This window comes from Pavona decussata, unplaced genomic scaffold, assembly GCF_977016875.1.
Source record: "Pavona decussata unplaced genomic scaffold, jaPavDecu1.1 SCAFFOLD_77, whole genome shotgun sequence".
Lineage (NCBI taxonomy): Eukaryota > Metazoa > Cnidaria > Anthozoa > Scleractinia > Agariciidae > Pavona > Pavona decussata.
In genome coordinates this window covers 291,663-316,065 of record NW_028145495.1, presented here as the reverse complement: position 1 = coordinate 316,065, position 24,403 = coordinate 291,663, and the positions used below count along the sequence as shown (strand labels likewise).

The 24,403-nt window shown below is 39.6% G+C and overlaps 2 protein-coding genes across 11 annotated transcripts in view; both read left to right on the top strand.

Moving 5' to 3' along the window:
• The window catches only part of LOC146476379 (uncharacterized), a 131,743-nt gene extending 109,414 nt beyond the window's left edge, over positions 1 to 22,329 (top strand). For 5 of the 10 annotated variants that reach the window (XM_085114576.1, XM_085114577.1, XM_085114578.1 and 2 more), the window contains 4 exons: positions 7,280 to 7,345; positions 7,628 to 8,809; positions 8,930 to 11,542; positions 22,163 to 22,329. In XM_085114576.1, coding sequence (XP_084970702.1) covers positions 7,280 to 7,345; positions 7,628 to 8,809; positions 8,930 to 11,542; positions 22,163 to 22,209 — 3,908 coding nt within the window. In that variant the 3' untranslated portion in view covers positions 22,210 to 22,329. The remainder of the gene's footprint in view (positions 1 to 7,279; positions 7,346 to 7,627; positions 8,810 to 8,929; positions 11,543 to 22,162) is intronic. The other 5 variants (XM_085114571.1, XM_085114573.1, XM_085114570.1 and 2 more) reach the window with 2 other exon arrangements.
• On the top strand, positions 53 to 3,293 carry LOC146476380 (uncharacterized). Its single transcript, XM_085114582.1, has 2 exons — positions 53 to 1,330; positions 3,010 to 3,293. Exon 1 carries the CDS (start codon positions 138 to 140, stop codon positions 1,305 to 1,307), a length of 1,170 nt encoding a protein of 389 aa, XP_084970708.1. The 5' UTR covers positions 53 to 137; the 3' UTR covers positions 1,308 to 1,330; positions 3,010 to 3,293.
• Positions 22,330 to 24,403: the final 2,074 nt, after the last annotated feature.

Below are 24,403 nucleotides of genomic sequence, written 5' to 3'. Positions count from 1 at the left end.
TCCGTCGCCGCACTGAGGGCTCATGTGAGATAGCATTGCGCCGGCGCGAACTCAGTGTGTTGCCGCCTTTGGAGCGAACGGACGTTTGTTTTTTCAACACGCTGAGAATTTTAGTTTTAAGCGATAATTCGTTAAAAATGCCTGAGACCTCGGATAAATCTGAGCTTAAGGGCGAGAAAGACAACTTAAAAAGGAAAAGTAGTGGCTCTAGAAGGGAACACATTGAAGCAAATGTTAGAATCATCGAAAGAGGTGACGGCGCCGATGGCGCCAAAACTGACTCACATGGTTTACAAGAGCTTGCCGCTACGCTGAGACAGGGTTTCACCCAGATGTCTCAAGATTTATCCAAGACTATTGCTGAGTCGTTCAAACAGTTTCAGTCAGACTTTGAAATACAATATGTTGACACGGAGGAAGAACAGGAGGCAAAATCTGCCGAGAATGACCACGAGGTCAGCGAAGAGCCCCCCACGAAGAAGAAGCGAGATGACAAAACTACGAGCTTAGAAGAAGCTGTGACAAAGCTGGCTTACTCAGCCGGGGCTCAAAAAATGCCTTCTAATGAAGGAAAATTTGAGGTACTTAACAGCTTGAAACAAGAGCTGAAGAAAGAGGAGACGGGCCCAAGTGTAAACACAGAGCTGGCGAATGTAGTGAATGCCATGCTCAAAGAAGGGCTGCCTAAAGAGAAACTTCAGGAAAAGTTGAACAAGTATCACAGACCAGAGAACTGTGAATTCTTGACAAAAGTACGAGTCAATCAACCAGTATGGTACCACCTTACTCCAACAGTCCGGTCCCAAGATGTTAGACTGCAAAAGGTGCAGACATCCATCTTCAAAGGAATGTGCGCGTTGACAAATATGATCGACAAACTCCTTGAGCACTTGTCGTCACTCCCAGCGGGAAACGACCTTCTTCAAAAGTCAACAGATGCACTTACATTGTTCGCTAATGCAAACAGTGAACTCAATCAAAGACGAAGGGAATTTATTAAACCGGATTTACACGAGGAATACAAACATCTTTGCTCCTCGTCGGTTCCGATCACTGACCAATTGTTTGGCAATGATCTCCCGAAACAAGTGAAAGAATTGACCGAGGTCAATCGAGTGGGAAAGAAAGTCTCCACACACAGTGGTCGATCAACGAACAAGCCTGATTATCACAGGCACAACTCTTACGCACATAGCCGCGGACGCTCAGGAAACCAACATTACAGGAAGCCTTTTTTAGGCTCGTGGAAAAACGACCGCAAACATCCTCCGAACTTCAAGAGGAAGAGGGAGGGGAAGTCAAAATGAATCAGACTGCTAACAACGTTGAGGTAAGAAATGTGTCAGAGCAATCTATTAAAATTACAGGTGGAAGACTGAAACAATTTACCTCTCAGTGGCAATGCATAACCTCAGATCCTTTCATACTTAATAGTGTGAAAAATTATAAAATTGAGTTTGAAAATGGAGAGCCAATGCAGTTTATGCCACCAAAAGAAATAAATTTTACAAAACCAGAGCAGGAGGTCATTGACAATGAAATTGATAAACTGCTGACCAAAGGAGTGATTTCAGAAACCACACATTGCCCTGGTGAATATATTTCTACTATATTCATACGCCCTAAGAAAGATGGAGGGTTTAGATTAATTCTAAATTTGAAGAATTTGAATGAACATGTGGAGTATCAACATTTTAAGATGGATACCTTACAATCGGCAATAAGGCTTATGACTCCAGACTGTTAAATGGCCTCAGTAGACCTGCGTGACGCATACTACTCAGTGCCAATTCACAAAGGTGATCAAAAATATCTGAGGTTTTGCTGGAAAGGTAGATTGTTTCAGTTTAAATGTCTACCAAATGGTCTGGCTTGTGCACCCCGACTCTTCACAAAAATCCTTAAGCCAGTGTATGCTACGCTGCGCCAGAAGGGTCACCTAAATGTAGGCTATATTGATGACTCTTATTTACAAGGGGAGAGTGTGGAGGACTGCCAAGCCAATATTAATGATACCTGTGACTTATTTTCAACATTGGGTTTTATCCTACATCCTGATAAGTCGGTCTTACAGCCAGTTCAAGTCCTTACATTTCTGGGATTTGTCTTGGATTCAGTTAATATGGCTGTCTCCTTAACACAGGAAAAAATCCAGCGCATAAGGGAAAGATGCAAGAAAATGATGGAGCTTGTTGAGCTCCCAATCCAGGAACTAGCTAGCTTTATAGGGCTTTTAGTGTCAAGTTTTCCTGGGATCTTATATGGACCACTGTATTATAGACAACTTGAGAGGGATAAAACTACAGCCTTAAGACAAAACTATGGTAATTATAATGCTCAAATGAGATTATCCCAAGAAAGCTTTTCAGAGATAAAGTGGTGGTATGATAACATACAGACCAATAACTACCCCATATTATTGCCTAATTCAAAGGTTGATGTAATAATTTACACCGATGCATCAACTAAAGGATGGGGAGCTGTCAAAGAGACAGAGAAAATAGGAGGTAGATGGTCAGAGGAAGAAGCAAAATATCACATTAATTGTCTGGAGCTGTTAGCTGCAAATTTTGGACTTAAGGCACTTTGCAAAAATGAGCAAGGCATTCATGTTAAGATTTACTCTGATAACTCTACAACTGTGAACTATATTAATGCTATGGGAGGTGTACATTCTAGGGAATGTCACACTATTGCTAAAGATATTTGGCAGTGGTGCATAGAAAAACAAATATGGTTAACAGCTGCTTATATCCCAGAGACAAGAAATGTTGAGGCAGATCGGGAATCGCGCGTTTTCTCAGACAACAAGGAATGGATGATAAGATCTGATATTTTCCAACAGATCACAGATATCTGGGGGGAGCCCTCCATAGATCTCTTTGCATCCAGACTAAATCATCAGGTTCCATGCTATGTATCCTGGAAACCTGACCCAGGGGCAGCCTTTATTGATGCATTTTCTGTAACATGGGATAAACACTTGTTCTATGCTTTCCCTCCTTTCAGTTTAATTGCAAGATGCCTACAGAAAATACAAACCGATTGTGCAGAGGGATTGATGATAGTTCCAATGTGGCCAACCCAGAGTTGGTATCCCAAACTTCTTCGCATGTTAGTGGCTGTTCCAAGAGTGTTACCACAACAACGAACTGCCTTACAAATGCTGGGGATGCCACAAGAAGTCCACCCCCTATTCAGGAAAATGGTTCTGATTGCATGCAGATTGTCCGGCAGTCCTATGAGACACAAGGAATTTCTCAAAAGGCAACCTCCATCATCTTACAGTTCTGGAGGAAAGGAACTACAAAGCAGTATTCATCTTACATCAAAAGATGGACTACATATTGTCATAAAAAAAACCAGATTGATCCAGTTTCTGCCACTGTCCCACAGGCACTAGATTTTTTAGTGGAGCTATTTGAGTCAGGCATCGGTTACAGTGGTATTAACACTGCAAGGTCTGCTCTATCCAGTGTCTTAAAGCCTGTGGACGGGATGACTTTTGGAGCACAAGAGAGTGTTAAGAGGTTCTTAAAAGGAGTTTACGAAGCAAGACCCTCCAACCCAAGATATACTGAGACATGGGATGTGAGCAAGGTTCTGAACTATCTTACGACAATCTCTATTACAGACTGCTCACTAAAGGATCTGACTTTAAAATTAGTCACTTTAATGTCATTAGTATCAGCTCAACGGGGGCAGACAATTCACTACTTGTCTTTGGAGGACATGGTTGTTTCAGAAACTTCTGTGACTTTTATTATCTCCAGGCCTATTAAACAGTCTAAGCCAGGGTCGAAACCCACTGTTGTTAAGTTTGTAGCTTACCCGGACAACCCTAAAATTTGTGTTGTCACTACCTTGAAGGCATATCTTAATCGTACCTCTTCTTTAAGTGGACGTGCACAACAATTGTTTATTAGTCATTACAAGCCATTTAAACCAGTTTCCCGGGACACCATCAGCAGATGGGTCAAAGCTGTAATGCAAAAGTCAGGAATTGATGTAAACCTTTTCAAGCCCCACAGTACTAGGGCTGCCGCAACATCTAAGGCTTTGTTGAAATCTGTACCATTAGAGCACATCTTATCAGTTGCAGGATGGAGCTCATCTTACACTTTTGCAAAGTTTTATAGCAAGCCTGTTATCAACACAGATAGCTTTTCTAACGTTTTGTTACAAGAGTAAAGTTAATAAACTGTTTTTGACCAATATGACTTGCTTGGTTGGTCATTACTCTGTTCATGTGTGCAGTGGGCTTTGAAGTCTCACGTGAGCCCTCAGTGCGGTGACGGAATAGAATCGGAAAATTAAACGAGACTTACCTGTAAGTTGAAGTTTGATTGAAATTCTATCCGTCACCAAGCACTGAGGGATTACGTGCCCTCCCTTTTAAGGCCCTCCCATTTTGCTGGTCAGGGTTTTCTTTCCCCTGCACACATGGCAAGTGCTTTAAAAACTGAGTTCGCGCAGGCGCAATGCTATCTCACGTAATCCCTCAGTGCTTGGTGACGGATAAAATTTCAATCAAACTTCAACTTACAGGTAAGTCTCGTTTAATTTTCCAATTTACTTTGAGAAACGGCCCTTCGTCAACGGTATTTTGATACAAACAGGCCAGCTTATCTCAAACCATTTCTTTGTCGGATATGTGAATCTATAGTAGTCCCGAAACATTATATTTTTAGATATTTGAACCACCAACAACAAGAACAACAAAAAAAGGAAATTTTGGGCTGACGCTTTCAAAAAAAAAAACTCAAATACATGCTTACAAATACAAAAATTGTCTGAAAATAATCTCAACGAAAATGTTATATTTTTCGACTCGTGACACCAGGGAAAAAAATCTAATAAAGTCATTATTTCCCGCAAGTAAAAAATGATTGTTCCTACGGTTAAAACATGTCAAAATAATCGCGCATGCAATAAAGGAAAGAAAATTGGATTGTCTATATCTTGCTTTTGAAACTATATTAAGATTTTCACTCTGGCAGTTTACTGCTTGTTTAATTACCCAGCAAAACACGAATGATGAACATCCCACGGCAACATGACAAACTCGGTAGCTCGACAATTATTCATTATTTGTGGATAACTCATATAGAATATAAAATAAATAACGACCCGGACTAAAATAAGTATAGCCACCACAGCGCGCTTCAGCATCGTCAGCGCCCTTCGGTTCCGATTTGCTGACTTACCTGGAACCTTCCCTCTCTCTGCCAGTAGTTTCACTCCGCGACCTGCCGAAACATTTAATTATAACAGCCTTTTTCTAAACCAGTTAAAACAAGTTTAAAACAAAAGAGGAAGAAAGTGTGCACTCAGGTAACTTACCGCCTCTTGATTGGAGAATCCGCCATCTGTAGTCAAACAAGCTGCAAACTGCCTGAGTGAAAACAGATAATCTGCTGGCTATGCAAAATGAAACCTCGTGAACGTAAATGGTGATATTTGTTGTCTCCAGAAACCTTAACATAGTTTCAAAACCAAGATATAGACTATAAAATTTCCCTTCCTTTTTACATGCGCGATTATATTTTGACATGTTTTAACCGTGAGACCAATCATTTTTCATTTGCGGGAAATAAAGACTTTCTCTCTGGTGTCCCGAATCGAAAAATATAACATTTGCGTTAATTTTTGTACAATCTAATTGCTGAATCTTGAGGATTCCCCTGGACCCGGATCCCAGTTTTCTGTTCTTGATTCCGGATTCCAGCTTTTAGTGCTGTACCTTAGTTTTCAAAATGACGTCTGTGGGCAAATTTGTCAAATTAGCAAACTTCAACGACGTCGTATCACACAACTAACCGACGCCCCAAAAAAATGCCAGCGTAACTTTTGACATTTATCCTTTATTTGTATCTGCAGTATAGTTGGAGGTCCTAGTTTGGCGTACGACATGAGTTTTAGGGAGTTATTTTAAGATACCTAAAAAATATTTTAAAAGTGTATCGAAGGTGGCTTCAAGAAAAAACCCATGACCGTTGTTTAGGAAGAAAAAAAACTGCTTTTCTTATCACTGCTGAATTTCCTATAGCCCAAACTATAAAGTTCCAGAAACGGAAGGTTAACAGTGTATTTTTAACGAACACTAGAACGCCATGAACCGTTGTGAAATTTCGATCTTAATTAGCCTCAAAACCAACTCAAACGTTTTTATTTAATTAGTCTTAAAGAAACGAATTTTAAAACAAACTAACCCAGTTTTGTTTAGTTTGGGTCAAAGCCCTATCTATAGAAAAAGTATGAGCGAATTCGAATTTTGTCCGCGATTTAACGATTATATTTGATGCTTAGGGACATTTACTCTAAAGACGTCACGACCTTCACTCATTTTCTTTTTCTGTAATTATTTTATACCAATTAATCTAGCACTTCATTCCACCTCCAATATTTAGGTCGACCGGGGTTTCCTTTCAGTAGGAAACCAGTGCTGAATCATTTTAGCACCAATTGAAGGACAACTTTGGTGTCCAAATTGCACCAAATTGCACGCTTTTTAGTGAAGTTTTCAGCATCTCCCTTGGCTCTTGTCTGTTACAGTAATTAAAGGTGTCAGGCCACTGTTTACAATGTAAAGAAGGGGTTTTCGATAAAACGTACTGCAACGCGGGGCCTTTTGGGTGATTCAAACTTATTTACTTAATCTTTTTATGAAAATCTGAAAAACTGGCATATAAAAACAAACATTTGCAACAACATTTGTAATAAAAACGAAAACGCAAAGCTCCCAAGTAAAAGCTTATTCTTGTAAATCTGTTTTAGAAACAAGGAAAATCTTAGTATTTCTTATTACGTTTTACCTAATTTACCTAATAAAGTTTTCACTTGATCAAAAACAAAATCAATTAAAAATCCTTAAAAATCCACGTTATTTTCAAATGTGTCACTAGTTCAAATTTGATACACGAGCCTGCCAAATTTTCACGAGAAGAATACGTGATTGGGAAAACAATCTACAGCCTATATGACCTCTCAAAATATGAGCGAGGTTGACCTGTCGACTTATAAAATTACTAGATTATGCAACCCTTATTATTGAATAGGCCCTTATACTTTTCCGTGAATTGATCTTTCTGGGAAAGTAACTGCGAGAGAAATGCCTTACTGGGAAGTCTCCAGACACTATAAAATGTGAACTTTCCTAACTTTTTATTTAGTTACGGTATAGACCACACCTGCATCTTATGGTTTTTCATTTCCTTTAAATTAAGGCTTTAAAACGTGTTTGTAAAATAAGTATTCTCCTCTATTTACATTTCTACAGACTTCGCTACATTCTTACAAAAAACCATGACGAAACCTGATTCAGTACGCGACAGATCCGAAGAAGGTGGGGCAATAGCAATAGAAGTAGGCGATAGATCCGGAGAAGGAAGGGCCTATGGAAACCTAGGCAACGCTTATCAGAGCCTGGGCAACTTCCAAAAGGCCATAGAGTACCATGAAAAGCATCTGAAAATAGCAAAAGAAGTAGGCGGTAGATCCAGAGAAGGAAAGGCCTATGGAAACCTTTGCAACGCTTATCAGAGCCTGGGCAACTTCCAAAAGGCCATAGAGTACCATGAAAAGCGTCTGGAAATAGCAAAAGAAGTAGGTGATACATCCGGACAAGGTAGGGCCTATGGCAACCTTGGTACCGCTTATAGGAGACTGGGCAACTTCCAAAAGGCCATAGAGTACCATGAAAAGCATCTGAAAATAGCAAAAGAAGTAGGCGATAGATTTGGAGAAGGTGGAGCCTATGGAAACCTTGGAAACGCTTATAAGAGCCTGGGCAACTTCCAAAAGGCCATAGAGTACCATGAAAAGCATCTGAAAATAGCAAAAGAAGTAGGCGATAGATCCGGAGAAGGTGGGGCCTATGGAAACCTTGGCAACGCTTATCAGAGCCTGGGCAACTTCCAAAAGGCCATAGAGTACCATGAAAAGCATCTGGAAATAGCAAAAGAAGTAGGCGATAGATCCGCAGAAGGTGGGGCCTATGGAAACCTTGGAAACGCTCATTACAGCCTGGGCAACTTCCAAAAGGCCATAGAGTACCATGAAAAGTATCTGAAAATAGCAAAAGAAGTAGGCGATAGATCCGGAGAAGGTAAGGCCTATGGAAACCTTGGAAACGCTCATTACAGCCTGGGCAACTTCCAAAAGGCCATAGAGTACCATGAAAAGTATCTGAAAATAGCAAAAGAAGTAGGCGATAGATCCGGAGAAGGTAAGGCCTATGGAAACCTTGGAAACGCTCATGACAGCCTGGGCAACTTCCAAAAGGCCATAGAGTACCATGAAAAGTATCTGAAAATAGCAAAAGAAGTAGGCGATAGATCCGGAGAAGGTAAGGCCTATGGAAACCTTGGAAACGCTCATGACAGCCTGGGCAACTTCCAAAAGGCCATAGAGTACCATGAAAAGCATCTGAAAAAAGCAAAAAAAGTAGGCGATAGATCCGGAGAAGGTAGCGCTTATGGAAACCTTGGCAACGCTTATCAGAGCCTGGGCAACTTCCAAAAGGCCATAGAGTACCATGAAAAGCATCTGAAAATAGCAAAAGAAGTAGGCGATAGATCCGGAGAAGGTGGGGCCTATGGAAACCTTGGAAACGCTTATCATAGCCTGGGCAACTTCCAAAAGGCCATAGAGTACCATGAAAAGCATCTGAAAATAGCAAAAGAAGTAGGCGATAGATCCGGAGAAGGTGGGGCCTATGGAAACCTTGGCAACGCTTATCATAGCCTGGGCAACTTCCAAAAGGCCATAGAGTACCATGAAAAGCATCTGGAAATAGCAAAAGAAGTAGGTGATACATCCGGAGAAGGCAGGGCCTATGGCAACCTTGGTACCGCTTATAGGAGCCTGGGCAACTTCCAAAAGGCCATAGAGTACCATGAAAAGGATCTGAAAATAGCAAAAGAAGTAGGCGATAGATCCGGAGAAGGTGGGGCCTATGGAAACCTTGGCAACGCTTATCAGAGCCTGGGCAACTTCCAAAAGGCCATAGAGTACCATGAAAAGTGTCTGGAAATAGCAAAAGAAGTGGGTGATACATCCGGAGAAGGTGGGGCCTATGGCAACCTTGGTACCGCTTATAGGAGGCTGGGCAACTTCCATAAGGCCATAGAGTACCATAAAAAGCATCTGAAAATAGCAAAAGAAGTAGGCGATAGATCCGGAGAAGGTGGAGCCTATGGAAACCTTGGCAACGCTCATGACAGCCTGGGCAACTTCCAAAAGGCCATAGAGTACCATGAAAAGCATCTGGAAATAGCAAAAGAAGTAGGTGATACATCCGGAGAAGGCAGGGCCTATGGCAACCTTGGTACCGCTTATAGGAGCCTGGGCAACTTCCAAAAGGCCATAGAGTACCATGAAAAGGATCTGAAAATAGCAAAAGAAGTAGGCGATAGATCCGGAGAAGGTGGGGCCTATGGAAACCTTGGCAACGCTTATCATAGCCTGGGCAACTTCCAAAAGGCTATAGAGTACCATGAAAAGAATCTGAAAATAGCAAAAGAAGTAGGTAATAGATCCGGAGAAGGTGGAGCCTATGGAAACCTTGGAAACGTTTATAAGAGCCTGGGCAACTTCCAAAAGTCCATAGAGTACCATGAAAAGCATCTGAAAATAGCAAAGGAAGTAGGCGATAGATCCGGAGAAGGTGGGGCCTATGGAAACCTTGGCAACGCTTATCAGAGCCTGGACAACTTCGAAAAGGCCATAGAGTACCATGAAAAGCATCTGGAAATAGCAAAAGAAGTAGGTGATAGATCCGGAGAAGGTGGGGCCTATGGCAACCTTGGCAATTCTTATAACAAGCTTGGAAACTTTCAAAAGGCCATGGAGTACCATGAAAAGTATCTGAAAATAGCTAAGGAAGTAGGCGATAGATCCGGAGAAGGTAGGGCCTATGTCAACCTTGGTACCGCTTATAGGAGCCTGGGCAACGTCCAAAAGGCCATAGAGTACCATGAAAAGGGTCTAGAAATAGCAAAAGATGTAGGCGATAGATTCGGAGAAGGTTGGGCCTATGGCAACCTTGGCAACGCTTATGAGAACCTCGGTAAATTTCAGGAAGCTTTCGAATGTTATCAATCCAGTGTAAATATACTTGATATTGTCAGAGCTTCCATTACTCGTGAAGATGCCTTAAAAATAAGTTTCCAAGACCTTTATTGTGGTGTTTACAGTGGTCTTTGGCAAAGCCTAGTGAAGCTGGGAAGAATTGATGAGTCCTTGTGTGCTGCTGAGCAAGGTCGAGCACAGACTTTAGTTGACACGTTAAAAAGACAGTATGGTTTGACAGAGTTCCTACCAGCGTCACTTGAACCTAAAGAGACAATTTCTTACATTTCAAGCAAGTTATCTACGTTTACGGTTTTCTTGGGGCACAGGCGCAAGAAAATCATGTTCTGGGTTATCAGCAAGGGAAGCAAGGTTGAGTTTCGAGAAAAGGAATTGGAACAGGGAGGAGTGTACGAAGATGCAGTTACTGTATTGTTAAATACCACTTTGAAGGAGATTGGGATTGGAGTCCGCATTAAGTGTGAGAATCGTTCAATGGATGAGCTAAATAACCGTGATGACAATGATGAAGAGGATGGGGAAAAAGAAGGAGTGCCATCACAATGCACCATCAATGCCTTACAACCATTACATGATGTAATTCTTGGCCCCATTGCAGACTTGTGTCAAGGTAACGAATTGATCATTGTGCCTGATGGTCCCCTTTGTCTTGCTCCATTGTCGGCTCTTAGCACATCTATCCACATACGCACTGTACCGTCGTTGACCAGTTTAAGACTAATTACTGATTGCCCTGAGGACCGGAAAAGTGTGGAGGGAGCACTGCTTGTCGGAGATCCATATCTGGGGGATGTCAGAAAACCAAAGTTCAACGAACTGCCCTATGCCAAAGACGAAGTAGAGATGATAGGAGAAATTCTAAAGATTCTACCACTTACAGGCACAAAAGCAACGAAAGACGAGGTGTTAAAACAATTACCTACAGCCTCTTTGGTTCATATTGCAGCTCATGGACGAGAGAAAACAGGAGAAATTTTTTTGGCGCCAAATCCTGGATGGGAAAAACGTTACGAACGAAGTTCAAGATCCAAAGCAAGGAACAAGGGTCCTAAAGAAGAGGACTACATCTTGAAGATGTCGGATGTTCAAGGTGTTAAGCTGCGAGCAAAACTGGTTGTGCTTAGTTGCTGTCATAGTGGCAGAGGAGAGATCAAGTCTGAGGGTGTCGTCGGAATTGCTCGGGCTTTCTTGGCCGCTGGGGCTCGTTCCGTTCTGGCTTCACTTTGGGCAATTGAAGACCAGGCAACATTGGAGTTCATGAAGAGTTTCTACCAACATCTTGGAGATGGTAAAACTGCCAGTGTAGCTCTTCACCAGGCTATGAAGTATCTACGAGAGTCAGAGAAGTTCTGTGCTGTGAGGAATTGGGCTCCTTTTATACTAATTGGTGATGACATCCACTTGAATTTGGACGCAAAGAAGGAAAGCGCTGAAATGATGCTTGAAAAATGTAAGTTTTCTTTTTTCCAAGTGTTGTAGTTGTTGTTGTCTTGTGAAAGACAGTATATATGCGTTATTGACCAAGCGTGAGGTTCAGATGTCTGGATATTGGCCAAGTTCTTTTTTTTTTTTTTTTTTGCGTTTTTATGTACCGAGACGAAGTCGAGGTCCATAAAAACGCAAAGAAAGAACGAGGCCAATATCCAGCCATCTTGACCGAACAAGCTTGGTCAATAAAGGATTTATTATATGGCTTTACTTTCAAGTTAAAACTACAACAATAAAACAAAACAGGACATGAAACTGCTCTACTCGGATAGAAATTCTTCATAGCCGGCCGGTGCAAGATTTATTTTCAGAGAATTTTTGGATTTGCATGTAATCGTGGAAAACAAGGAATCCTAAATTATCTTAGGGTTCTTACTTTATAACGGCTTGAAGTGCACCTAACCCCCAAATGTTTTTTCTCTTAAATAAATCTTTGCACCTGTTCGAAGCATATTTCGCTATTTAGCGCCTTTATTAACCAAATCTTGCCTTTTTATAGGCTGTAAAAGTTACGAAATCTAGCCATCATCTATCCCATGACCGAGCTAGTAAGGGGCATGGGTCTATTCCTTACTTGAAGTCACAAACTGATTTGCATTGTATTAAGTCTTTGTGAAAATGCATGCAAAGCAGTTTGTAACGTCAAGTAAGGAATAGACCCATGCCCCTCGGTCATGGAACAAATGATGGCTAGATTTCGTAACTTTTACAGCCTATAAAAAGTCCAGATTTGGTCCAAAAAAGGCGCAAAAAGGCTCAATGCGTTTTGAACAGGGCAAAGATTGGGGTTAGGTGCACTTTAAAGGGAGTATACAATTATTGAGAACGAAAAATTTAGATTTTCGCAAGAGCGGGAAGATTTGAATAGAATCCGGCAAACTCGCCATTTTCAGCCGATCGCGCGGTGGCGTAAATAATAAACATTTTTACACAGTTTTTGGCTTCCAATCGTTAATTCTTGAATGAAACAATAGATTTTGAGATTGTATGCAAACATAAGCCGAGAAAAAGAGCGGGTAAATCAGAAAACTGGGCAAAACCTTGACAAGATTTTGTTGTTTACAAGAAGCAAGACGCGGCTAAATTAAAAACGTGAGCTTCTTCGGCGAACTTGAAAAATACTTTTCTAAACTGCTCTGAACACTAAATGCAACTTCTAATAGGGTTTTCCGATTTAGCGGAAGTTCGCGGAAGTTCGATCTATTTTTCCGAATAGCGAAAATTGACTAATCGAAAAGTCATTACCATGTACTAAAGAAACTCGCCGGTTACGATGAAGTCATGAGCACTCTCACCTTATAGCACTTAAATTAACACCGAATGAATGTTTATTATCTATCCTGAATATTTTTCTCGTGCAACAGCAAGTTTGTGATTATCGGATACTCGTTCGGTTGATAACAGAGACTATGAAGTTTTTGTCAGTGAATGTGTTTATTTTCGTACCAGTACAATCATTAAAAGCTAACATTCTTTTAACCCAGATGTGATACATGTTCACTACCTGGATGAAAACTTCCTGCGCATTCTACAGTCTGTTCTACAGGCGCCTTAGCCGGTGTATGATTAATTTTCTCCTGTTTGATAGGAAACCACAAGTGCAAACGACAAAAGGCAAAAAAGAACGCTTGTGCCTAAATATTGATTTGATAGATGCATAGACTTTCTGAAATCCAATTGAGTGTTCAATTTGAATTCTCAATGAGCGGAGAGCCCTATTTGCCTGCAACTGTCTTCTATTTCGCGCAATCCGTCTGGGAACTATCAGAGGCACCCTCGCAGCGTAACCTCCGTCGGCAAGAAGCCGTGCTCTACGGGGTAAACCTCTAGCTCTGCCACGTCCAATCTGAGGAAGGCTCCGGTAACATTGGGCATCATTCATGTGCCCTGGAAACCTGAAAGGTACAAAAACGGTGGCGATAAGTCACCTATCTGACAAAAACAGAACTGTTCAAGGTATGCAGAGCTAGGACTAATACTATACCCTGTAACGAGAAGGACGATAAGGCCATCGGCGTCCACAACTATCTGCGATGAAATAAAGTGGCATCGTTTATCTCCGCGGTAAAATTCAGCTTGAATTGGTCCCGAAGGACGGCGAATCCGGTGAATAGTTCCGTCAATCATACCCACGGCGTTTGGAAAGCTCGGGAATGTGTCTAAAAATTGGTTCCATTGTCGAATCGAGTGCCATTTTATGTATCGATTGTAATTTGTAAACAGAATAGGTACAACGTGGTAAATCTCCTCGGCTACGGTGCTTTTAGAAATGTCGAATACATATGCAAGAACGTGGAACTTTAAGTATTGGCGAGGCCAAATAAACACAAGTAGCACTCTGTTGGGCACATCGAGAATGCAGCGTCGTCTCCTGTCCGTTCGCGGCGTTCGAGGCCATTGTCTTGGTAAAGTTACCTCTCTGTATATTTTTTCAACGACTTCTTCCAAAGTTTCTGGTGTCTCGCCCGTCATGTACCAAAATATTACAGGCTTGAGCTGTCAAGCTCGCCACACGTCTCTTCCTCTTTACCTCTTTCCATGGAAATACGGAAACAAGACCATAACTAGGTGAGTATAAGTATTGTGTGCTTCGGGAGCGGAAAGAGCGGTAAGAAGAAGAAACAAGGCATTAACGCTGAAGACCAGAAACACTGGTGGTGGAAGAACACTAGGCGTTTGATCTTGAGTCACATTTACCAAACAAGAAGCCAAATAAATCGAGGAAACGATAATGGAGTAGGCATTTAAAAGAAATATTGGGGGAGGAGGTGGGGAGTTTTCTTTGGGCATTCCTATTTCTTGGGAAAACAACCGACACAAGTCTGTCCTTTTAGCCAGTCAGCAAAACATGTTTATAACAAGCATCTGTCTCCCCCAGTATCTTAGAATTTCATATTCAAAATGGTTTAATTACGCTGACCAAATCACACTCCATGTTGTAAAAGTATGAGACATTTTTATTAAAAAAAGATGCGTCAAAAGGACGTTCTTACCTTATGTACTAAAAACAAATGAGAATGTTGTTTGTTCGAAGCAAAACAAATACTTTGTAATTTTTCACACTCTCAACAATAGACATATTTTTCACTCTTTGAAGGAGGGCGGATACCAGACAAACTAGCGAGAAGCAAGGAGATTGCCACCTATATGACAACGACAAATAAAAATTTGAATGTTGTTTATTACAATATTCGTTATATATAAGCCCAAACTTTGTGGTTTTTTGCACTCACAACAATGGACTGGAAGGATAATATATTTTTAAGGGCAGCATTTGGCGGAGAGATTGAGATGCCCGCCAGCCCTAGAACGAGTACCTCTTCAACAACCTCTTCCAGTACTGACACTTCTAAATCTACACGAAATGGCAAGGCACTAAGAAAACGCAACGCACCACACAAGAAGTATAGCAAATTGGAAGACCACTTGATTATCAGAGCAGTTGAACTGAACGGACGGGACTGGAGAGCGGTGTTGGCTTTTTTAAAACGAAACTGAGAAGTCCTTGGAGAGGAAGGAGAGCTGTACCGCGATTGTGATATTGGTGACAGGAGTATACAGGATCGACTACGGAAACGAGCCGCAACCGTTCTAGGCAAGGACAGCAAGGCAAATGATAGGTGAGTACAAGGGAACATTGGATTTGAAATTTTGGATCACTGGTGTGGACTAGTTTATTTGGCGTTGAAAATCCGTTGGCCGTTAGATTCAAGTCTAGTTTTTGCCTATAGGACGTTTTGGGGGTTTAAAATTTGTATTCGTACGCGCATTTTCTTCGCCATTATACCTGAGTACCCCCTTAGGGTACGAACTATGTTAGTTTACGATGCAAACTCGTTGTCATTAACACGCTAAGGAAAATTTCTTTCTTTTCGTGTTTTCCAGGGATGATGAAGCTTCGTGTATAGATGATGAATTTAATACGGTAGATGATATTTTGCAAGGCCCCCAGCTGAAAAACCCTGCTTCGGAAGAGAAGGAATCCACCACAGATATCAACGATGAGATAGACAAAATAGTAACCAAGGTTAACCTGAGGGATACCAAATATCGCCTGGATGCAGCTGAACAGGTTGATGTGGCAAGCGCCGCAGATGTTATGGAGAAGATAAAGAAAAGGGCCAAAAGTGACCGAGAAGAACGTGGTAAAAAAAAAAAGGAAAAGGGCAACAACGGTCACCGACAGGATTGACGGCATACTGGAACAGTTACCTCAATTTCTGGCCACAGCAAACAGTGCAGCCGAAGCACATACTAGAGCCCTAGCCAAATGGGAAAAAAAGTTTTGTCTGGCCAGTTCATCAGATTCTGACTGATTTTTTTAAACGTAATAAAAATACGAAATGTAAGTTGAATTCGTGTTTGTGTCACCGATATTATAAAAAAACTGATTCAAGGTCATGTTCTGTCATAAGAGAATAATAAAATATTGAGTGGCTGCAAAAATATAGTCTCAGTCGATAGTAAATCAAAATGCATGCTTTTATAATTTTAAAAGAGTTTGACGGGAATCTTACGTTGCGAACGGTTATTCAGAGTAAATTTCCCCGAGTTAAAGTTTGCTATTAGTCTAACGGTATTGTTGTATATGGCGCAATGATTTGGTCATTTACCCATTTTAATAAATCATTAACATTTTGACACCGGATGTAATTCCGGGTGGACATAATTTCTGTTACTCTTTTCAGAACAGGCGCAAATTTTCGAGGAATTTTATTGCATCTTTGGAATGTAGAACATCGACAATATTCACTCCGGACGTGTGCATGGTGAACATTAATTTGCAAAAATTAGCAAAGCGTTGAATGTAGTATCGGGGAGTTTTTACTCGTTCTTAGGCTACAATAGTCGTCACAAATCTTGAAACACGTGTGATTGTCCCCTTCCCCAATGTTGATTTGGGTATTGCAGTCATCTCAGTGCTCCAAAATACGCTTGGCACAACATTGGGGAAGAAGAGGGGCAGATTTGAGTGAGAACAAAAGTGAGAAGAGTGAATGTAAGAACTTTTTGAAAAAAATTCATGAAGAACAGACTCTGTTTCAACGATTTGTGACAAGTATTTATGTTACGAGGTCAAAAAAGAATTTTGTCGAGCCGTTCGAGAGATATACAGGAAAGCAGTAAAAGTCAAAATTTATTATTATTTTTCTTGTCACGGTGATATCGATTTTACCTCAAACTGAATTTTGACAAACTGCAGTTCACAGTTACTTAGTGGTGAAAATTTGATAGTGACGGGACAAGGATAAATCACTTTTAATGCGATTGAAAAAATATCGGTATGACCTCCGAAAAAATGTATTGAATCAGTCCTTAAAACCCCATTGAGCTTGTCCGTCCATTGATTACTCGTCTTCTTTAGCCCCCAACTCTAACGAGCTGGCCACGAAAAATGCCTGCTTAAATCATGAATTTGTTGGTGAATCGAAACTTTCATTAATTTTGCTTGCAAGAATAAAATATATTTGAGCGCTGCAGTTGGTTTCGTGGAGTGAAAGTTACTTACTAATATCCGTTAAACGAATTTCACATAAAGAAATCCGAGAAATTGAATTCAGTTGAATTTGGCAAGTTCCACTTCCGCAGAACTTCCGCTAAATCGGAAAACCCTAATACGCTATGATTTAAATACAGTCATTTCAAACCTAGGGAACTTATCAATTTGGCACTCGACTTCAGACAATAAGTACACGCCGAGCAACTCACCGATTCAACTCACATTCATTGTAGCTGAAACAAAATTTTTACTTCACCAGGACGATTTCATTCTCTTTCTTTTCCTTCAGGTAAATGTTGAGAGTTTACCGAACTTTTTAGTGAGCGGTTTTCCCCAAAACAACGAGAAAATCGAAGAAAAGATTGCATTGTTGTTGGGATTAAACTTTCGATGCCCCGAGCGGGCAAGATAGCTCCATCTTGCCCGCTCGGGTAGCCAATCACAGCGCAGGATTTGACTCATCTTGCCCGCTCGCGGACCCAGCCATATAATAACTTTGTTTAATGTTTGGCTGTTAAGTTATCCACCTACGAAGGAAGTGGTTGTAACTTAAGTATTTAAGACCAAAGTTGTATAGTGGCCTGGTGTTTTAAAAAGAAAACGTTTTCCAGTAGAAAACTGAGAAAGAACATTTAGAAAATAGAATAAATGGCAATCATATCTCTAACCCAAAACAAAATTTACTACTTCAGTAGACGACAGCTTGTAAAAAGAAGTCTGAAAAACATTGAACGAAATAATGAATGAATACATTAATAGCCAGAGGGAAAGTTTCGGTTATTGGTGTACCAGAGAGAAACGAAACGGTCGCGAATTTTTCGGTTGATTAATTTTTCTTCCCTTGTGCTTCCCATGTCTACAAGAACAAAATTCAGAATTGTAATTTCGAGGAATCCTTGAACAAAGCTTGAACTACCAGGGTAAACATCTGTGTCTATCACATGGCATGGGTCAATAGTGTGATTCTTTTGTTTAGATGATGTTTTCCATTTCTTCTCGTTCACAGACGCTGAGTAATCGTGTCAAGACAAAACTTTTCCAACATACATTGCCCTACATATCCCTTTCTAAAAAGAATGGAAAGCTACAAAACGCCCTGCCATAAGCTGTTTCTGAAATGCTTATTTGATTAAGCCGCTGCCTTTTTTCCTAGATAATGTTGGGTAATAAGATTGAGGAAGATCTTTTAAAAAAGTTTCTTATTTTCTCTCAATACGCCTGTTAAAATGGCCTTTAACCAATTGTTGCTCTGGTTCCGTTTTTCAGAAACGGACACGTCCCAAATTTTACGCCAGGAGACTCATTTGTGGTTATTTGCAGTTGATGACATATTATAAGACTTGGTTTTGGTGCATGGTACAGTTTTGAGCGTACCTAAACTTCACTGTGAAATACAACTACATAGCAGTTATTTGACTAGTTATTTCAAGACGTAAATTTTCAGTTAGATCGCCTGACCACACATTCTTACTTAACATGCCGCGAAGGGACCAGGACTAGACATTCAATATATCGAGTATATGATAACAAAGATTACAATATTTCAAGCCTTATTAAGGAGGCTCGCAACAGTGGTCCTGGCATTGGGGTAGATGTTTTCAAATCAATATTTCGCATGCAAGGTTTACTTCGATTTCCATCATACTACACCACCTTTTCAACCTATGATCAAATTTTATGTTTTTGTTGGTTTCCAAGCAACAGCTGTTACCGTAACAATGGTAAAAGAAAGCACTTCTTTTTAGGTAACCTCGATTATCTCGAAATCTAGTCCAACACTTTACAACGACACTTTCAGGATTTAAACTACTCAACCTACATAACTTGTGGGCGAAATCATCAAAAATCTGTAAAAGCGTTTTCAAGTAAATAGATGATCATTTTTTATGGGCTGATTATTTGTTATTTGTGTTTTAAAACGGCTAAAATAAGTTGAAAACCTCGTAGTTTGCATAAATCAAAATACAGTAGAACCCCGGTAACTCGAACTCTGAAGGAAGACGAAAAACGGTTCGAGTTAGCGAGGGTTCGAGTTATCGTGGTAGATCGAAAATTCGACTTTTCATGTAAATAATTTATAGTTTATTGATTATCAGCGCTTCAGTATACAACCCAGGGCAAATTAAACGTACTCTCATCGGAAACTGTAAGTCCCATGTAAGCTGAGGCTTTCGGGTCAAAAAAACTTTGTCAACATTTTAAAGAAAGAATTGGAACGACTTGAGATGTGAACATTATGAACTTGTACTCAGCTACTAGAGAACGTGTTAGCTAAAACAGTTTAAATACATGTAGACTGTATTTTCACAGGCGTTCCAAGGTCCAATGGATGCATGTTTTCATTTATTGTAGCACTGTTTTTTGTTTTCTATGTGACGACTTGACAGGCAGTGCATGCGGTTTGACTAAAAAGATCGGAAATGACTGTCAAATGCGTGATCTGTTGCATTGATTAAAATGAAATTGCTTTAGAAGTGTCAATTCCAGTGTTTTTTACCGATAACATGATAGGAGGAGCTGATGGGATGACATCAGTGGTGAGTTGCAAGAACTAGAATTCGAGTTATCGGGATAAATTTCGATCAAGGGTAACAAAATTTAGTTCGAGTTAGCGAGGAATTCGAGTTATCCGAGTACAAGTGACTGAAAGGTGTGGTCAAATCCAAGGGAAACGGGACTTAGTTCGAGTTATCCGAGTTCAAATTACCGGGGTTCTACTGTATTTCAAAAATGCCCCTACAGATTTTCAATTTCAATTATGAGGCCTTAAAATAATAATTCGTTTTGATGTTCGAGCAAGTTTTAGGCCTAAGAACCATTTCGGGCGTTAGATAAGAAGATTGAAACTCGGTCTAGTTTCAGCCGCTGTTCTCTATCTCTGAAAATGAGTTTTGTTTTGTTCTTTTCTGGTCTATATCACTGCTATTCTCGTGTTATGAATATTTAACAATTATTCTACGAGCGCGCACTGGATATGAGATGATAGACAGCCAACGAGGTGCGTAGCGCCGAGTTGGTTATAATCATCTCATCTTCAAAAAGCGCGAGTGGAATAATTGTTTTATTTAAAGCGATCAAGAAATATTGCAAGATTTTGCTGCTTTCGCTTTGCAAGAACAATAAGAACACAATTTAATGTACTCTATTCTTCGGGTATGGTATGATGGCTCATACACCATGGCTACTAAGCCAATTAAATCGCTCGATTTTCATTATACAATGATCCAGTTTTTAATAATTACATGTGCACCACGCTTGTGTTCACTCACGGGTTTATCTTTTACGTCTTACAATAAAACATCAATTTATTCTACTGCTTTAGTTACCGCATACTAGCTAGTTAACAATTATTCCACGAGCGCGCGTTGAATCTGAGATGATAGATAGCCAACAAGGGGCGTAGCGCCGAGTTGGCTTTAATCATCTCATCTCAGTCCAACATGCGTGAGTGGAATAATTGTTTTATTAAAAATAATCAAGAAATATTGGTAGATTTTGCTATTTCGCTTTGCAAGAACAATTAGTAAACAATTTAATGGTCTCTATTTCTCGGGCATGGTATAATCTTATGGCTCATATACCATGGCCGCTAAGCCAATCAAATTGCTCAAATTGCATTTTACAATGATCCAGTTTTTAATAATAGGATATAGATTGTCCGGCGGGAATCAGTCAAGCTCAGAAGTTGAAGACTTTTCTTACTACTGGAATTGTTGTTGTTGGTATCATAAGATGTTTTATTGCAAGGCGTGAATGACGTATTTAAGAAGAGTATTTTGCGTCTCCGTTCCTATGGTAACAGCTGTTGCTTCAAAACCAACAAAAACATACAATTTAAAAGTATTTTTGTGTTTTGCTTATGACTGTGGGTAAAGCAGATCTTAGCAAGGGCTATTGGTATCCAAACAAATTGGAGTAATTAAGCAACAATTACCTTATTATAGGAAATTAACAATGCACGTTGACAACGCCAAGAAAATTTACGTTACACTAAATTAACGCGAATTTTTCAAAAGTTAGGTTTACATGCATTAAATTAACGCGAATTTTCGATAAGCATCTTGCTTTATTTACTGCGATTTTCATAATTCTGGAAACTCGCCCTGTACTTTACATTTCAGGTCCCAGTTGTTTAAGGGGTGAATAATTTTATCCACTGGATAGGTCGCTATCCGGCAGATAAAATGTGTGCAAGATTTCCCTGATAGTCCCATAATTTGTGGATAGAGTAGAAGCATATGTCAAATTTAAGTATGGGATTGTGTGAAAAACTTGCCAAATGCATTAGTTGGAGTATATTTGCTCCGTTGGATAGTGACTTATCCAGTGGATAAAGTTATCCACTCTTTGAACAACTGGGGCCTGAATGCCAAACTGCGTTTTGGCTTCCGTCAATAAAACCTTCCAAGACAAGTGCACGGATGTTTCTAAGTTTTTTTTAAGCCGAAAATTTGGTTTTGAAGCCGAACTAGACCCTATTAATTCAAAAGATAGTGACTCTGAAGAGCCAATAGAGGAGTCATGAACTATTAAGGTTTTGTAATGAAATAAGGGTGCTTCAAAATAACAATGTTGTAAAATAGCGTGCATTAAATTTACATCGACATTAATTAAGATACATTAAATTAGCGCGAATTTTGTAAAATCGCGTTAATAAAGTGCATTGTTAATTTCCTCAGTATTGTAACTATACTAAGTATTGTTAGTAGAAAAAGTATTGTTAATATTGCAAATCAGATTTAAATTATGTATATTGTTTGTTCTGTAAGTAGTGTGTAGAATTGTAAACACGGTTTTCTGTAGCATTCAAAGACAATAATAATAATAATAATAATAATAATAATAATAATAGTAATAATAATAATAATAATAAATAGGCACCGTCTTTAATCATAGGTTGGAAAGAAAGTGGAGTATGATGGAAATTGAAGAAAGCCTTCCAAGCGAAAATTTGATTTAAAAAGATCTAACGCAATGCCAGAACAATTTTTGCGAGCCTCCTTAAATCATTAGGAAATGGACCCTACGTTCATCACAGTAAAAAGGTACTTAAGTCCATACCGTTGATAACTAATTATTCAGGGCCTACACAGAAGCAAGGCTCCCGTGGACAGGCTTGTTCGATTTGACTTGAGAAACAGTAGTTTGTAGGCAAATAGCTTTTTTCGTGTACATGTACTTCTCCTCTTCAGTCCAAAATGTTCTTCGTCTAAAGGGAATGCCAGCATTTGACGGTGAATTACAAAGTGGATTTAAATTGGTGATTAACGTACATAAATGTTGCTTCGCTTTAGGATCACCAAACCTGCTGTGGGATGAAATGAGTAGGATGGACCACCACTGAAGATAAACAACCTAGCGAGCTTTAAGAAAAGAAACAGGAACGCGTTACTAGAAACCGTGATTTGTTGCGTTTGCCTCTTGAAAAAAGCATCGAGATAGAAGGGAAGCTTCAGAAACAGCGGTGCACAAACGTTTGATAGCCTGTCTAAATAATATGAGGGCTATAATATTATTAATGAATTGAACTCTAAATATTCTTCGAACGTTTCTGTGTATTATAGGGTTACTATAAATAAAAGTCAAGGTTCCATTTAAACCAGCTTATCTAATTAGATACACGTAAATAAATATTTTCCGTATTGCACGCAGCCCAAGACAATAGAGAGATTTAGAATTACGCTTACGGCAAACGGCAGAAATGACCACGTGACCATGTTTATCCTTTATTTGCCGCTCGCCGTTTTCAGTTTTTAAGTAAAATGATACGTTTTCCGTTAACATCAAATTTCAAGCTTGTTTTGCATCCATGTACTCATCTTATCAAGAAAACGTCAACGCAAATTTCACGTTTGCCGCTTCCCGTAGACGCGATTGTAAATTTCTCTTAAAACAAATCCATCGCTCTAGTGATTCTCAAATTGTTAATGTAGTAGACACATTCACTCTCTAACTGTTGTGGCGGGTGTGAAAAATTAAGTAAAGGAAATATGTATACATCAGAAGAGAAAAAAAAAACAGCGAGCGGTAGTTAAAAAATCTAAGCTCGCTTAGAAACTAATACCACTAGCAAAGCATTGTCATTTCTTTTATTACCAGCAATTTACATTTGTGTAGACGGAAAAAGTTCTTTGATCGTAGCAATTTCAAGTTTAATTCTATCCTTCCAGAAAACAAGCTAATTGTAAAATACTTAATAAATTAATTAATTAATTAATCAATTAATTAATTGTCCTAGTTTCATGTTATTATTGCTGTATTATTGTCAACATGATTTACCGCGCTTTTTTTTCTAATGTAATACTATTTTTATAAATACCAATACAAATAAACTGTTGTTGTTGATAGTAACTAGCAAGAATGCATTGATTATAATAACTACTGTTTTCGCCCTGTTTCATGATAGGAGAGATCCAATCCCTCTGCTGCCCCTTGATAATATTTTCAAGTTATTGTTAGTTTCCGAAGCATAACATGTAAGTTATTCTTATCCACTGTTTAGAGATCAGATGTGACAGTCAAGAGAGGATATCGCATTTCAACCGTGTGTAACTGAAAGAAGGCAGAATTGTTGTTGCGATTATTTAACTAAACTTGGTCACATATCCTTTTGTACAGGGGCAGCTACATTCTCTTATCTTTAAAATTAGCCAGTCACAATTACAGGTCTGTAAAGAGATTGATGAAAAGGTCATTTTTTGTGGGGAATCAGGAGTTTGTTGTATTGCACGACACTGGTGGGCACAATATAGCTTCATACCTGCGTGCTTCGAGTTCTAGAGATCTCCAAGAAATTTAGGTGAGGTTAAACGTGTGTAATCACAAATCCGTTTGTTTGTGTCGCACCCTGTCCTCAAACAACACCTTAATTTTACTTAGCAGAATTTAACTGAAAGTCATTGGGAACTGCGGAGTCTTCTTTCCTCACGTTAAACTAGGAAATCCCTTACAATTGCTAATGAACAATATTTAGGGCCTCTTCATATGATCCCGGTTGACCGGGCTAGCCCGCTTACCGAGATCTCGCCTTATTCCTATTTCTTTTGTAAAAAATTCGATGTGTTCATATGAGAAGGCGGGCCAGGATCTCGGTTTCAGCGACCGAGATCTCGGGAGTCCGGGACGAAAATTTTCTCATATGAACACGGTATCCCGGTTACCGGGATGAAGTCTATAACCAAACATTCGCGTCTTAGAACGGATGTATTTGATTATTACGGCTCATTTCTGAGATGTTGTAGTTCAAAATAATTCCTTTTCGTAGTAGAGATAAAGATATAATACTTTTGAGGTTTGTAGAACCGATAAAAATGAAAAATTCTT